The 12,320-nt window shown below is 33.1% G+C and overlaps 2 protein-coding genes across 4 annotated transcripts; one reads left to right on the plus strand and one right to left on the minus strand.

Moving 5' to 3' along the window:
- Window positions 1–58: 58 nt before the first annotated feature.
- Window positions 59–6,133, minus strand: LOC105428465 (uncharacterized). 2 transcript variants are annotated; one of them, XM_011640809.2, is made up of 5 exons: window positions 6,022–6,133; window positions 5,705–5,818; window positions 4,767–4,826; window positions 3,975–4,096; window positions 59–3,737 (listed from the first exon to the last, which is right to left on the minus strand). In XM_011640809.2, the coding sequence occupies exons 2-5, from the start codon at window positions 5,744–5,746 to the stop codon at window positions 344–346; spliced, it is 3,618 nt and encodes a 1,205-aa protein (XP_011639111.2). In that variant the 5' UTR covers window positions 5,747–5,818; window positions 6,022–6,133; the 3' UTR covers window positions 59–343. The 2 variants fall into 2 exon arrangements, with proteins under 2 accessions (XP_011639111.2, XP_088932754.1); XM_089076628.1 differs by lacking the exons at window positions 3,975–4,096; window positions 6,022–6,133 and having other exon boundaries at window positions 5,705–5,807.
- Window positions 6,134–8,592: 2,459 nt separating this feature from the next.
- On the plus strand, window positions 8,593–12,274 carry LOC105428423 (methyl farnesoate epoxidase). 2 transcript variants are annotated; one of them, XM_011640742.3, is made up of 8 exons: window positions 8,593–9,365; window positions 9,827–10,124; window positions 10,431–10,619; window positions 10,695–10,875; window positions 10,942–11,059; window positions 11,359–11,539; window positions 11,635–11,894; window positions 11,958–12,274. In XM_011640742.3, the coding sequence occupies exons 1-8, from the start codon at window positions 9,281–9,283 to the stop codon at window positions 12,137–12,139; spliced, it is 1,494 nt and encodes a 497-aa protein (XP_011639044.2). In that variant the 5' UTR covers window positions 8,593–9,280; the 3' UTR covers window positions 12,140–12,274. The 2 variants fall into 2 exon arrangements, with proteins under 2 accessions (XP_011639044.2, XP_088932118.1); XM_089075992.1 differs by having other exon boundaries at window positions 11,635–12,268.
- The last annotated feature ends 46 nt before the right edge of the window (window positions 12,275–12,320 follow it).

The raw sequence follows: 12,320 nt of genomic DNA on the forward strand, positions 1-12,320 counted from the left end.
TTATATACTAATAAGAATATAGAAGATTAAATTTTTATTCTACATTAAAGTAATGAAATTTCTTTTATAATATTAAATGCATATTATATTTGTCTGCAAATTTGTACATAGATTTACATAAATAAAGAATATATTTTGTTTTATTATCTGTTACCTGTAGTATTTTAAAATAAAAATAAAAATTTTTAATATGTACTGAAAGTTTGCTTATCAATATGCATTTATATGATTAAATATAATGTACCGTAAGATTTATGCATACAATATAATTCTTCATTTTAACTTCACTAAAATTATCTCTTGACATTAGAAAGTACAATTTAATCTTGTCAAATATATCTATTCAAGGGAGAACTTTGTACAATGTGAATTCAGTTAGAGTTCTCAGATTGCCACCCATCGGCGCTTCTTTGATTCTTTCATTCGACCAATGCCCTAGTTCTTCTGTGGTCGCTCTTCTTCTCCTCGAGTGAACTCTACTATCTTTGGGGTCCGCTATAACATCCATTAAATTTGTTTTAACAACCTCTTTGATTGATTTGTTGATTGAATTTAATTGATTTTGCGCCATTTGCGACACCATATGTTGCAATCCGACTACGACATCTTCCTGTATTCCTGGTAAGCTTTCCCGCACGACTTCCAGTTTTGTGTCATTATTGATGCTCTCTATCAAAGACATCGTACTTTTATTTCTTTCAGTGGTTACATTTTCATTTTCCATAAATTCTAAAGCTATAATACTCGTCTCCTCCTCGGGTTTATTCGTAATCGTAGTAGATCGTATATCCTCCATCGTCAGATTAGCATCATGAAATTCCGTAACGTTTGAAAAATCAATATCATCGCTGATGTTCATCTTTGTAGAAGGCATTGTAATTTCATCTTCTGCTGTAGTCACATTTCCTTCATTTTCTGTATACGTAGTGTTATTTGTTTCCTCTTCGGGATTATTTGTCGTTGCGGAAAGTTGAATATTTTCCTTCATCAGATAATCCTTCTGAATTCTTGAAATGTTTAAAGGATCAGTTACAGAATCAGTGGGATCATAAAGATTTTGTTTAGTCAGATTTTCCTCATCAAGACTTCTTCGTCTTCGTCTTCGAGATAGTACCTCGTGTTCCGAGTCATATTCGGAATTCTCATTTCTGAAATCAATGTAATCAGAAGTTTGATCTGAGATTGAATTCTCGAAGTCAGAATTTATAAATTCTAATTCTTCGCTTTTACTGTCAGCAGCACCACTCCGTTTTTTCTTGACAAAATTCGTATCTTTTGTCAAATTGCCCAAGCTGGTACAATTTAACAATGCATTTATGGTTTCCATGTTAACGGAATCGTTCAAAGATTTTAATTGCTCCAGCAAATCGGGATTATCATGATGTTGTGGATTCTCATCCAGCAATAATTGTTTCTCTACTTCGACCAAGTTATGTTTCTCCTTGTTCTCATTAATGTGCTCCAAGAGAACCTTGACTTTCAAAGCCAGCTTATGTTGCGGCGTACTTGTAGTCGTACTTCTTCGAGTGTCCGTGATAGTGGGAACATTGATAGCCGTCGAATTATTCTCATTCTCTTGAGAGGTCAACATGGTCGCTGCTACATTCGCCACAGTCGTGTACCGACTTCCAATTGTTGATTCCTCAGACAAATCAATTACGGACTTAATTTTCGTCGTTTTTGACGGAAGTCTCTCTTCTACGGTCTCTCTTTCTTCCTCAGAACATATCTCTGATTCGCAGGACTTGCTGATTGTCTTATCACAATTTCCAGATTCGTCGCAGGCTTCCGAATTGGCAACGGATGCACAATCTTCGGAATTCTCGCACAATTCCAACTCGCTAGTTGTTGATTTGATCTTTGTTGGCGATATTGTTGTTGTAATAAATTCTTCTTTCTCAGTAGTCTTTACTTTAAACAACGACGCTTCTTCGCTTGTGAATATCATGCTTTCTTCACTTCCTCCTATGTATACTTCTTCGGATGATTCGGTGCTTATGTTCTTAATTACGCCTTCAGTTGAAACTGCTTCTCCGCCTAGTTTATCCAAGATCATTCCAGATTTTTCAGATTCTTTCGCAAATTCGGTAAATTCAATCGATGGTATCGCAGTTGTAACATCTTGCTTAGCAACTTCTTCCGAAACTGCTGTGCTCGCACTTGTAAACAAAACATGACTAATTTTATCTAATTCTTCACTCGTCAATTCAATGAAACCTTCACCGCTGCCTTCTTTAGACTTCAAGTGTTCTTCCATATCTTCTTTTACGATATAACTTGTCGTCGTTTCTAACGTAGTTGCACTGCCCTCGTCAACAGATACTTTATCCGTTGATTGAGACACTTTCGAAGACTCCTCGGAAATACCTGTCGTAAATGCGACTGGAGTTGTCTTTTCAGCTAACTTAGAAACTATTTCTTCTTCCTCTTTTGATGTAGATAACGATTTCGTGACTTCTTCTGATCTCTCCTCACTAGATATTTCTTTTTCCGTAATTATTTCTCTACTGCTAATTGGAACTGACATTTTTGTATCTACCAAAGTTATTGGTGATGTTTCAGTGACTACCTCCGTTACGATTGCTTCCGAGGTGGATGATGATTCAGAAAATAATTCTTCCGAAGAAGATGCACTCTTTTGCATTAAGCACACTGGATCTGACGAATTTTCCTCACAATCTATTTTTTCCGAAAATTCCTGAATTGTAGTTGGTATTTTGGGAAAAATCGTAGTTCTTTCAAATATCTCTTCATCAGGTAATGTTTCCAGCAATTTTGTAATACCAGATAAATTTTCTTCGCTCTCGCTTTCGATCTTGCTCTGTTCAACTGTTTCTTCACTCGAACTGATTTCCCTGTCATGTTCCGGTAAAATGCCAGCGAAACCTGTAGTTATTTCTGCAGTATATTCAGTAGTGGATTTGATCGTGCTACTCTCTTCACTTCCCTCTTCCTCATAATCATCCGTGCAAGGTTCTTCAGTTTCCTCCTTGGCCTTCGTTGCCGTCAGCTGATGCATTTTGGGACTAACTTTGATCTCCACTCTCTTTTTCGGATTCTTCGAACCATCGGACAATTCTACAATGTTTTTACTAACAACCGGACCGACTCCGCATTTCACACTTTTGTGTTCCCAAACCACGACATTGCCGACATGACTGACCGAAGTGAAGTTAACAATCCTGCTGACCATGGTGTCTTCGTCTATAACCTCGAATAGAGCTGTTTGGCCAATCTCAGGATCGTTCGCCGTCAGCTCACCCTCAAATTTCTTACATTCCAGGTATTTTTCTGGTATAGTTGCTGAATTTTCAAAAGAGATTATATATTCGCGGATAACCAGCTTTTTCGGCGGTCGAACGACCTTATCCTCTTTGATGGTCGTCAACTCGATCCAACACAAAGTGATATCTTCGCCCTCGTGAACGCTGCTAGTTCTCTTCACCTTAGAATTATTACCAACCACTTCGTCAAATTCCTTATCAACATTTATCGAGTGACTAGTTGAGTTTCCGATGAAGCTGCTCGAGTATCTTTGATTTTTCTTTTTACTACTTGCACAGTTTGTTGATTCTTTTTCCTTAGCAATTTGTTCTAGTGTTTCTTTTCCTGTGACCAATAGAATATTTTCTGTTGTGTTTGGTTTGTGGTGCTCGTTACGATTGCGTGTAAAGCGATGACGATCTTTGCGATCGAAGATATTCATATTCACATTCACGTTCTGATTTTTTATTGCGCTGTGCAGAAAAAATGGAAGACTAAGTAATTAAAGATGATAATGTAGAATATTTATTAGAATATTTATATATACGTAATATTTTTTTTTTACTTAATAAATTAATTATATATTTTTTGGAATTTGAAATTTTATATATTTTTTGGATTTTTCTACTTGTTCATTTCTAATACTATTAAAAGTTATGTATACCATATACTTTATACTATATAAATTGATTTTATTAATCATATTTTACTTTTGAATTTCGTCATTATTTTCTTCGGATGTTTCCGTTTCCTTCGATGAATCAGATTGCAAGGTACTATCCCAATTCTTATCTTGGGAATTTGCCTTTTTGTCTTTGAATGCATTCTGGATCTGAAGAATTAGACAGATGCCAGAGAAAAGTTGATGACAACAATTTGGAATAAATTTGAAAAAATTATAAATATAAAAGCACATATGAATTTTTGTTTCCCACAGATTTATATTAACGCACAAAAATATTAGTATCAATCTCCCAGAGTAACAAAATAATTACAATTTATTTCCAAAATCCACTTACAGCCAAGGAATCCAAATCAAAGCGTTGCAATTGTATGAAATGAAGTGATGAAAAATCCAAAGCGGCATTTAATAAAACTAGTAATCATAATAAACAACAATATAATATAAAAACTGCTACTCGTCTATTTATATTATAAAGATATTATAAAGAAATAAAAAAGTATAAATAAATTAGTTATATATAAAAATCTCTTGATGACATTGTTTAAAATTAATCTGGATAAAGGTTTAGCGAAATTTTCTTACCACAAAGCACTCTAAAAATTCAACGACAAACGAATATAATAGATAAATAAATTAAACTATAATGTAAAAAATTTTTTAAAATACAATAAAAGTAGTGAAACAATTTACTTAAAAAGAAAACATTGTCAAAAATAAATAAACTCTTATTATATATTAAATAAAAGTAATTAAAAAGCGTGTAGAACAAAAATAAATAAAAATATAAAAATATCTATTTTATAATTAATTTACATACTTGACTTGATGAATGAGAGGCAAGTGGAATAGCAGCATTATGTCTAAACCAACAGCAGACCTTTCAGTCAAATAAACATATTATTAGGTTGATAAATTATTACTGGCATCATCGAAATTGATATCTTTCAATATTAATAATATACTGGCATCTAAATATATGTACACGTAAATATATGTTACTTGTATTTCGATAAAAATTGAACGCATGTTTGTATGCTAAACAACATGCCAACAAATTGTTTTCCAGAGATATATGTGAAAGTTTTATGAAGACATTTGATATATTGCCTGGCGGCGATCATGTATACGATTTAATTTAGAAAATGTCGGTTTCACAATTGATCTCCGATCAAACCATGCAAGCCCGACGATATCTCGGCACGCGAGATTAAACGCAACGACTGCACTGTGCATCGGCACGAAAGTGAAAATGATCGAGGAACAAAATATATATCACGGTACGATAAGAACGGTGAGTCTAATAAAGAATTTGCTTATTTAACGTTGAAATATTTATAGCGCCGAAGTAAAAGAAACTAGTTATGACACATTTAATCAGTTTGACGAAATGAAAAGAGAAATCTGTTAAATGTGCGTGATAGCCTAGATTAAAGTATCTTTTATTACATGCTGTGATAACATTTATTATTCTTCTATATTTTATATTTATCTATTTCTTTTATATTTTAATAATAATTTTTATACTCACGTATATACTCACATATTTCCAACATTTTTTAGAGTATTTTTTTTAAATATTTTCGAAAAATTACTATTTTGTCATTCAATACGTTAGTCTTTCAATAGTCGTTAATCTTTCAAGTTAAAGAAATATTACTTGTAATGTAAAATGAAACGAATATTCTGCTTTAATTTTAAATTCACGTTAAACAAATAATAAATAATTAAATAGAATATGAAAGAGTAACTACCTACCACAAAAAGTAAGGGGAGGGTGTAAGGCGCGCGAACCAGCATCGCCGCCAAAATGTCACCTTTTCGTTCTTTCCAGATCTTCTATCTCTTTACTCCTCGAGCAAGAAACACGACCTACACCCAACACCAGAGCAGAACTTTTAATCTTGCCAACAAAATCTCTAATTTATCACTGTCTGTATGTGTTAACCTGACATTATCTGACAATAAATCAATAAATCTACTATATATTTAACTTCTAATTAAGAAACGATTATCCAACAAGTCGATCATGTTTCCGAAAAGAATCGAGCTGTTTGCTTGTCATCGGTACTGACCACGACAGATAATCAAAATGTTCCAATGATGGGGGCACGCAGCACTCGCCTGATGTTGAATCGAGGTCTGTTCCTATCGAGTGCCAACTCGACTAGACCTAGCACCTTCGTGCAAGCTATCGTCCCCACCTGTTATTATCAAATCTCTCTAACCCCGCTCCTTTTTAAGACCCCCCCCCGGTTCAACATTTCGATTTTCCGGACTTGTTATCAGCAGCAGCAGCAGCAGCAGCAACGTCTCGTCTCCTTGTCCCACGACTTAATTTCCCTAATTGCTATTTTCCTCGTCACTTCAACGATGCATTGATCAATTGATTAAATACATCTCACTCGCCAACGCGTTCCTAGCAAGAATCATTTACCGGTACCGGAATAATTACCTCATCAAAAAGCCTTATATGACTAAGAAAGATGACTACTTCGTGTACCTAAATTCGACACTTTGCACAATCTATTGGTAACTGTCGGATAGCATTTCAGATAATAAAATAAAATATTATTTGTCTTTTTCTTATGATGATTCCTTAATCAAATATTTATATATTTCAACTTTTTCAAATCTTATTTTATATAAAATCTTTTATATTTAACCGTTTTATGTTATTTCAATATAATAATAAAATAATTATCAAAAATTGTATTTAAAAATCTTTGAAACTTTGGAAGAACTTTTGAAAGGGCATTGATTTTTTCTTTTTCTCTAACTAATTAAGAGATTCTACATATGACTATATTCATTTCAATTTAACAGGCAATCGATAATTGACTATGTAACATTTAATTTGAATGTCTTCGTTCGTTATGCACGATAAAGCTCTGTCGCTTTGTTCGGTTCTATTCTCTATGTCAAAAAGAACATTTCGTTCGCTGCATTTAAAAGTTTAATGAATTACAGTTGCTCCATGTCCTTGAATTATGATAATGTAGGTGTTCGCTCAAAAAAAACTCTTGTCTTATTTCATCACATAATTACACTTGAATAACTCGTTCGAATTACTTTCTCTTTATAAAGGTACCAAAACTTTTTCAATTAATTTTACGTGAATTACTTTATAATTTAATCATAATTATTAACAAAAAGAACTAGGAGCAAGATCCTGCTCTCAGTTTTGTTAGAAAAAGATTTACGTAAGATCTCATAACACTCAAATAGATATTTTCCAGCAAATTCGTAATTTTTGATTGCAGAAAAGCAATCTTCTTATGTTCTTAATAAAAAGAACATTACGATAAAACATGAATAGTTTGACGAATGAGTAAACGTGAGAGAATTAAATTCTCGTTCTTTTAATGATTCTCAACATTTATTTCTTCTTTTCTTTCTTGTCTTTACATTGCTACTAGCAAGTCACGATCGCTCGTTATCTATATGTTACACGGCTTCGCGATCATCTATTGTGCTCGGAGAAAAGGCTAGATCGCTTTATATGTTCCTTTGTCTCTCGTTGATCGTTTTATCGCTACTGACGTCGAGATGTAATAATTTACAGACCATCACGCGCGGATGCTGCGAACTCTAGTCCCCAGAATCGCTGATGACAGTCGTTGCCGATTTTCCGACAGCGCCATTTCCCTTTATAGCGCAAGTTCTTCGAGGAGATGAAATAAATCCAAAAATGAAATAAATAATAAAGAATCTAGATGATAGTGAAAAGTCTCTCTTTAAACCAACAATATATCGAGAAATAAGGTTAAATCTATTTAAAGATTTTTATTTATAAAATGAAAATATGTCTAAGAAGTAATCCTAATCTCGACACACATACGTAAGAATAAAATTTTTATTTTATTTTTTAATATAAAATATTGTTCTTAGAATATTTCTTGAATAATTACGACAACAGCACGAATAAACAAAATTACTGAAATATTTTTTCATACCTTTCAGTTTTGCATATTTCTAATTATTCTATCTAATTAATCTACTCGATAACTGCCAGCCAACGCCACCACGGCTGTGCACATGAAGCATAGTTTATTAACAAGTTGCCAATAATTATAACAGTGTCAATAATTATAACAGTGTCAATAACCTACGAATACGATTCGGCAATTCAACCGGATAATCGCGATCGGATTAACTTGGCGATTTAAGTGGTTCCCGGCGGTCGTTATTGCGCCGAGCGGCCTGCTCGATCGTTCTCGTTTCGATTTGACGTTGCGCGTTAGGCGGAAGAAGCCGGCGGAGGAAGACGGTTGTCGACGGTTGGACCCGGGAAATAGAAGAGGAAGGGTGTGTGTACGATCGCATGCGAGCGCGAAATCATAAATGCTATTGCGCAAGGTGGTGGTCGGGGACACGAACATCGAAATGAAAGAACGGAGATAGCGTGCGCTTTGATGATTTGTGCGCGCGATTGATTGGAATTGTGAATTTACGAGATGCCCCCACATCTGCCGTTTATTAACTTCTGCGATTATCTCGCGCCGCTATAATCGTCGATATTAGCAATGATCCAACGATGCATTACCCCGCATTCCCCTCCGAGACGTTTGCTTCTGAGAAATGTCCTAAAGTAATTTATTCATACTGCGACCGATCACTGGGACAGCGGTATTTCTGAAGAATAATTAACGTGTAAAAACCTAACTCACATTTTCAGTGTTTCTTTCTTCAAGTTACGAATAAATACAGAAGAAACGCAGATCGTAAATTTCTTATTTATTTACAGTTAAATTTTGCCAAAACCGCAAGCAGACATTAACGTTTGTAGTTATATGCTCGTTCAAAGGACGTTACACAACGTGCTATTTGAAACGTTCTATTATATCATAGCTGTCGCAAAGCATTTTGCAGTAAAATGAAACTTATAATGTAATGACTAAGTAATGGGACACGAGGTAGACTGTCGCGTGCATACTTGCAGTAGCAGTATATGTACAGACATATTCGTGCATACTTGGAACCTTGAGCCAAAATCCTCTTGCCCAATATGCCAGTGAAAGGAGGTGTTTCTCCCATATAACAGAATTTCCACGGGATTGATGCAGTTCCGATTAGCGTCAGTTGTCGCGAATAACAATTTGATACGAGACACAGTTCACTAGTAAATTACATTAATAATTCATTAAAATACAATTGATTAATATATTTATTACGTGTGAAATTTATTAATTTACGGTAACATCCTCAATGTATTTCTAGAGGATATAAAATATTTTTTAAGTATAAAAAGATTCCATATTAAAACGAATTTCTAATAACATTTCTACGTTATACTTATGACACTTTTATTGCCGTTAAATAATAAATTAAACAATGTGGTTTATAATAATTTTTCTGACAATGATATTTACGATAAAAATTTTGCACGGCTGGCAACGTCCATCAATGTTCCCTCCAGGTAATACTTTAATATTCAAAAATATTCATATTATTTTCATGTTACTTTTATTATTGCATATAGTTCATAATTTAATTACATACGCAACTTCTTTTGTAAAAGCAGTAATCAATTATATAAAAAAAACAAAGAAATTTTAATTTATATATATATATATATATATATATATATATATAATTTAATTATTATGTAATTTTAATGATATTCTCGAATCTTTCATGGAAAAGCCACAAATCCCAATTACAATTTTTACAAAGAAATTCTTTTATAAAAATGAATAAATTATCAATATTGATATCTATAAAAAATACAATATAAAAAAGTTTTCATTTTATATTATTTTAATTCATGAAAATATTTTTACTTTTAACTTTTGCTTTTTTTTACACATGCTCTAATATTTTATACTGACATTCCATTTACATAAACATGTAAAATATTTGTAAAATATTTTATTCAAGGACCCCGAGGTCTGCCGATCGTGGGAAATATACTCGACGTGAAACGTCTAGTTGATGAAACCAAGTTTTATTCCCATGCCTGGTGTCGGTTGGCCGATATTTACGGACCCATCGTCGGCTTGAAACTTGGTATATCCGAACCGCTGATCATTGTTTCGGGTAAGGACGCTGTAGTCGAAATGATGGGTCGACCTGAGTTTGACGGCAGACCTGATGGATTTATACACAGATTTCGGACGGGAGGTGAACGAAGAGGCGTACTGTTCACGGACGGTGATATCTGGCGAGATCAAAGAAGGTACTTTGCAATGCGATTATTATCTTTATTATTATTAGTAATCCTAAGGGTTCTCAAAATCGTATCGTTTTATGTAAATTATGAAATCTTTAGCATCAATATAAATTAATGAGGAAACTTTTATTCTTATTAAATAATAATTTTAAATATATATTTTTAAAATATCAATAATACTTTTTATATTTGCATTTTCTTTATATTTGCAACCATTATTAAGATTAAATCTTTGAAATATGATTACATTATTTTTTGCGCACAAAAACTAAGAAAAATAAACTTATATTACAACTTGTTACGAGTTTTCAGATTTGCCTTGAGAACATTGAAGGAATTTGGATTCGGTAAAGTCACAATGGAGGACATAATATTAAACGATGCTATTTCCTTAACGAGTACGATAGAGTCGCTAGCTAAATTGGGACCCATTACAAACTTGTACAATATTACCTCAATAGCCGTCCTTAATAGTTTGTGGACATTAATTGCTGGATCAAGGTGTACTGCAAAATTATTATAAATTACATACAATTACGTTTCATCAATAATAACATTAGAATATATTGTCCATAGATATGACTTGCAAAATCCAAAATTAACAGAGATTTTGTCAGTAGTAAACGATCTCACCAGAAATAGTAATGCCACAGGCGGCATATTGACCCACTTGCCTTTTTTGAGATATATCATCCCAGGATTGACCGGATTTACTGTGTTAGATCAAAGATTGGCACGAATGTGGCAATTTTTCGGGGTAATCTAATATTTTTCTTCTTTATGGATGTAATTTCGATCTATATACTAAGATATTTTATTTCAGTCCGAAATAACGAGGCACAAACAAACTAGAACGCACGGCGAGATCAGAGACTTTATCGATGTTTATTTAGCGGAGATGGACAGCAAGCAATCAAATCCGACCGTATCATCTTTTAACGGTACACAATACATTATGTACAAAAAATGTACAAAAAAGAAAAATAAAAAAAGTTTTATATAAGTTTAAATATATTAAAATTTTCTGCCACTTTATTGTTAAATTCTTATAATCATAAAAAAAGAAATAACATTATTCATGAAGAGAAAATAGTATTTAAAAATAGTTTATTTTAATAATATTGTAATAAATAAATAAATATATATATAATGTGTTTAATTTTAATGAAAATTAGATAAAATTAGATAATTAAATAATTTTTTTGTTACGTGTGACAAATAATATAAAATACTGTTCCAGAAGAACAATTAATCGGTGTTGTGAAAGACCTTTTCACCGCCGGTGTAGAAACGACAAATAATACGATTGGCTTTATAATAACGTATCTTGTGGCAAAACAGGATGTACAAAGAAAAGTATATGAGGAAATCGAGAGAGTGCTAGGCAAGGAAGTACTACCTCGCACAGAATACAAAAATCGGTATGTACGGAAAAATATTGCTTGGCATACTATTAATATTAAATCGTTCGGAAGTTGCACGGATATACGAAAAATTTGCGGTCGCAAATTTTCAGACTGCCATACTTAAACGCGACGATAGCGGAGGTGTCGAGATTAGCGAATGTCGGTCCAACCTCAATCCCTCATCGGGCAATGACTGACTCTACTCTCCTGGGTTACAAGATAAAAAAGAATTATACTTTGTTGGCTAATCTGCGAAGCGTACATATGGACGAGCAACATTGGGGCGATCCGAAGGAATTTCGGCCAGAAAGATTTATTAATGACAAAGGAGAGTACATCGAGGACCCTTGGCTGATACCATTCGGCTTAGGTATACAAATAAATATACAAATCTCTTACAAACCTGAAGATTGTGATATTAATAATATAACAGGTCGTCGAAAGTGCTTGGGCGAGATCTTGGCGAGGAACAGCGTATTCCTGTTTACTGCATGTCTATTGCAGAAATTTCAATTTGTGTTATCTCCGGAACATCCCGACCCCATTTTAGACGGTCTGGACGGCTTTACAATCGCGCCACCTAATTTAAGTGTTATTGCTATCAAAAGAAAATGACTGCTTAATTTTTCATTGATGCATGTAATGTAATGTACTAATACTTATAAAATAATATATATATATATATATATATATATAATCTATACAAAAATATATAATATGGATGAAATAATAATTATATTTTATAACAATTGTTTATATAGAATTAATAAAATACTACTTTTCAAAAGGATTGCAG

This window comes from Pogonomyrmex barbatus, unplaced genomic scaffold, assembly GCF_055798465.1.
Source record: "Pogonomyrmex barbatus isolate J1 unplaced genomic scaffold, ASM5579846v1 scaffold2, whole genome shotgun sequence".
In the NCBI taxonomy this organism is placed as follows: Eukaryota; Metazoa; Arthropoda; class Insecta; order Hymenoptera; family Formicidae; genus Pogonomyrmex; species Pogonomyrmex barbatus.

Coding starts and splice junctions, on each gene's coding strand:
- LOC105428465 (XM_011640809.2), bottom strand. CDS start 5,746: ATGCTGGTTCGCGCGCCTTACACCCTCCCCTTACTTTTTGTG. Junction 4,827..5,704: donor CCCTCCCCTTACTTTTTGTG/GTAGGTAGTTAC, acceptor TTTGACTGAAAG/GTCTGCTGTTGGTTTAGACA. Junction 4,097..4,766: donor CCTCTCATTCATCAAGTCAA/GTATGTAAATTA, acceptor CTAATTCTTCAG/ATCCAGAATGCATTCAAAGA.
- LOC105428423 (XM_089075992.1), top strand. CDS start 9,281: ATGTGGTTTATAATAATTTTTCTGACAATGATATTTACGATAAAAATT. Junction 10,125..10,430: donor ATCTGGCGAGATCAAAGAAG/GTACTTTGCAAT, acceptor ACGAGTTTTCAG/ATTTGCCTTGAGAACATTGA. Junction 10,876..10,941: donor GAATGTGGCAATTTTTCGGG/GTAATCTAATAT, acceptor ATTTTATTTCAG/TCCGAAATAACGAGGCACAA.